This window comes from Chinchilla lanigera, unplaced genomic scaffold (assembly GCF_000276665.1).
Source record: "Chinchilla lanigera isolate Chin_1 unplaced genomic scaffold, ChiLan1.0 scaffold00157, whole genome shotgun sequence".
NCBI lineage: Eukaryota > Metazoa > Chordata > Mammalia > Rodentia > Chinchillidae > Chinchilla > Chinchilla lanigera.
The window spans coordinates 1,390,984-1,394,494 of NW_004955558.1; the positions used below are offsets into that span (position 1 = coordinate 1,390,984).

Sequence of the window (3,511 nt, forward strand, 5' to 3'; positions counted from 1 at the left end):
CTGGGAAACCATGAAAAACCTTCAGAAGGGAAGAGACAACGTTAGATCTGGCAATACTATGGAAAAGACTCGGGGTCGCGGTGGGAGTGAGGGAGGGGGCGTTGAAGGAAGCAAAGAAATCTTTGGTTTCTTCCTCTTGGAAGTCAGGGTCTACAGGGTCTCTGATAAATGAAGACTTCCCTCACCTCTCTACCACCTTGGTCTCCACTTGCATCTCACTCCCATACAAACGCCTTGGCGGTGCACCTCACTTGCACTCAGAGCCAAGACGTGCAGAAAAATCACACCTCCAATCGCTGACAGCTGATTCGCACGCAGAAACCCTTGACCCACCAAGCTCCCTCGCACGTCTACCTGCGCAAGCGCAGTGCTACCACGGCGCAGTAGGATGTCCGCCCATTTCCATTCCATCCACAAAATCCGCCCACTCGCCACCTTCTAGTCCCACGCGCAACCCCGTCTCAAAGGGTAGAAATCACATGCTCTGTAATCTCTAACAGTCTATACTAACCCCACGAAATAGGAAATCAGCACGCTGCAGCTGAGCCTCTGAGGGTTTCTGCGTGGTGACACTACGCTGCCACAGCAACCACTGTAGAAACAGTTCCACCGCGCCTCACGCCCGGGGACGCGAGCAGAAAAAATAGGTAAGCGGAGAAAAACCAGGAAGCGCACGGCTTGCTGGGAGTTGTAGGCCAAACCGACTCGGAGCCGCAGTGCGCTGGAGGAGCTGTTGCATTCTGGGAGTCGTAGGCAAGGTAGCCCCAAAGCCTTGTGGGAGTCGTAGTCCTAGAGCCACTTCCGTGTCTGGATTCCGCGTGGTTGGAAGTTTGGACGTTTGCGCTGCGTTCCGTCCAGGTAAATCCGCCCCACGCGGGCCGGTGCCCGCGCCACGCTGTGTGTGGCGGTGCCGTGGGAGGGTTGTGGGTCTCCCTGGGGTGGTGACACTCGTCTCTGTGAATTCCAACGCTTGCGTCCCACACGCGTTTGGCCCGTCTTTTAGCAGACCATCCTCTTCCCCTTGTCGGGATAGAAGCATCCGCCTGCCCCTGATCCCAGCTGGTACGTCCTGGAGCCCCCTCACCTGCCTTAGAATCTCTGTCCTGATGCAGCCACGTCTGTGGAGACACTGTCCTAATGACATGGCCGAATTCCGTAGGCAACCCTACGTAGGTCTGTCCTGTCTGAACACACGTTAACTAGTCCCTCATCCCAGACACCTACAGAGCCCCGTCTCTGTGCAGCTCAGGTCATCTTTCCCTGCCCGCTGGCGTCCTGTTTCTGACTTTACCCTACAGTCTTCCTCACACAAAGCTAAAGGAATTTTCAAAATCTGTCCAATCTCATCGTCTGCTCCAAACCCTACCATGAAAACTGTCACCCTCTGAATAAAAGTAAAATTCCACATCATAATCTGTGGGACTCTGCCAGTGTGTACAGCCTCATCTCCTGGCAGGACCTCCCTCTCCGAGGATATGGACTCCCGAAGACTGGGTGGCCATCGATTCAGAGGGTGATAGCTGAGTGCAGACTAACCTTCGCCCTGTGCTGCAGAAGTGTTGGGTGAAGATGGGAGCTGCTCTGAGGATCGGGGAACAGCTGGACAAGAACAGGTTCCTGCGTTGTGAGGAAAAAATAGGTCCTCCAGCAGGGATCCTTAGTGGGATATTTGGAGGACAAGCCTGTGAGTGCTTCTCAGTGTACTTCAGAGGCACCACAAGTGACGGGAGGATGCCGAGGGGGACCGGAGGACATGAAGGGTGCTTCGCAGGAGGAGCTGAAGGATAAACTCTTAGGACATGAGAGGGAGAGCTGGGTCCAAAGCCAGGGGAGAAAAGGTTTCAAGGGGCACTGCTCAGCCCTGATGGAAGAGTCTGATGACCATGGGCTGCCAGCTGCATCAGTGACAGGGGGAACCCTACTCTGGGTAGAGGTGGGCATTTTCCTTGTGTCCTTGAGAATAGAGGGTATTGCGGCTGGGAGGATTTGAGGTTAGATAAAAGAAGTCAGATTGCATACTAATTAGAATTAGTAGTGAATTAGAATTCACTACTGTGGGATGAGATCCACAGACAGTTATTATGTGAAGAGCTGTGTGGAAGAGAGGAGGTAGAGGCAGGGAGATCAGCGAGGTGCTTCCTGCAATGGTCTGGGAGAGGAGCAGCCCAGAGAAGGATGCCAGCGGTGGAGATGGCATGTTTGGCTTCTGTTCTATTTTAAAGGTACAAGCGGGATTTGCCACGTTCTCTTTGAGGATCTAGGATGTGAGTTCTGAGGATGCCCCTGGAGAAAAGGTCGGAACTTGACCTTGAAATTTGGACCCACCCACAGGGGGAGTGGCAGAAGTGGTGAAAGAACAGTGCCAGATTCCCAGACCCGAAGGCTTCACGCCTGAAAAACTAAAGTGTGGAGGTCCCTTTTACTGCAGAAGCCCATCTGGTTAAAGGAATCAGGGATCTGAGGTTGGTCCCCGGCCTTGTGGAGGTTACAGACAGGAAATCTGACTTATAAAATTACAGGGCGAAGGGAGCTGGTGCTCCTAAGTTCAGGGATGAGCAAACACTGTAGCAAACTCTAGCTGGTCTGAACAATAAGACAGCTATAGTAGTAAGTAGCCCAAGATGGATATAATGGTGGCTTGGGGATGGGGACTGAGCCCAGTGAGATTTTACGGGCTCCCCAGGCAGGCAGGACCGAGGAAAGTGTAGAGGGAAGGCTGGTGTCACGGCTAGGTAGGGAGGAATGAGGCAGGAAAGGGGTGAACTCAAAAGGTCAAGGATGGGCTCAATCGTGTTGTCAGGAGGCCAGAGAAACTTGTGCACCTAAAACAGTTACAGGCGGGTTGGAGATACAGCTGCAGTCCCCTGACTCTGTTTCTCTACAAGAAGTGATCAGCCTGCCGTTCAGAATTGAGCAGGACCCATTCCCGGAGACTGGATCCTGCCTCCTAGAGGGAATCCCATTGGTCTTTCAAGTTACCCACTTTCCCTCTGAACGGAAGCGCAGGCCCTAGCCTCCCTCCTCTCCTGAGTCTGAACTACCCGGAGGCCACCTACGTAGTCTGAACTATGTCACTGACGGCCACCTTGTCCCTCAGGTCAGGGCTGTAGCAAGGAGCTGTGCAACTGGTCCTTAAAGGCACCCTCATCCCTCTGGAATGGACGGACCGAATTCTGAGTATGACCTGCTTCTCTCCTCCTCTCTTTCCTCCCAAACCCCCTCTTCCCTTGGTGCATAAGAGGTACAATCCAAGAAGTCTTTTCAGAGACGGTGAAATCCTTCCCTGTAACCCAGGTATAAACTTCCAGTCCCAGCTCCGGACGAGGCTGCTCCCCGTGCGCACACTTTCACCCTGGTCCTCTCCACACAGGGACGCCGTCCAGCAGCCTCCCCGCAGTCCAGCTTCCCGCGTCACCCGCTTCTCTCTCCCGTCCAGGAGACGCCGCCCTCCCGCTGACCCCGCGATGCCCGCCCCGACCTGCGCCTCCTGCCGCTCGGCCCGCGCCGCCCT

General features: G+C 54.5%; 1 protein-coding gene across 1 annotated transcript; it reads left to right on the forward strand.

The window, feature by feature from the left end:
- Positions 1–514: 514 nt before the first annotated feature.
- On the forward strand, positions 515–3,511 carry LOC106147431 (cytoplasmic tRNA 2-thiolation protein 1-like; the record flags this gene model as incomplete). The annotated part of the gene is given in 2 exon segments (XM_013508902.1): positions 515–858; positions 3,371–3,511. A coding segment is annotated over 1 exon segment (47 nt), but the record flags the coding sequence as incomplete, so codon positions are not given.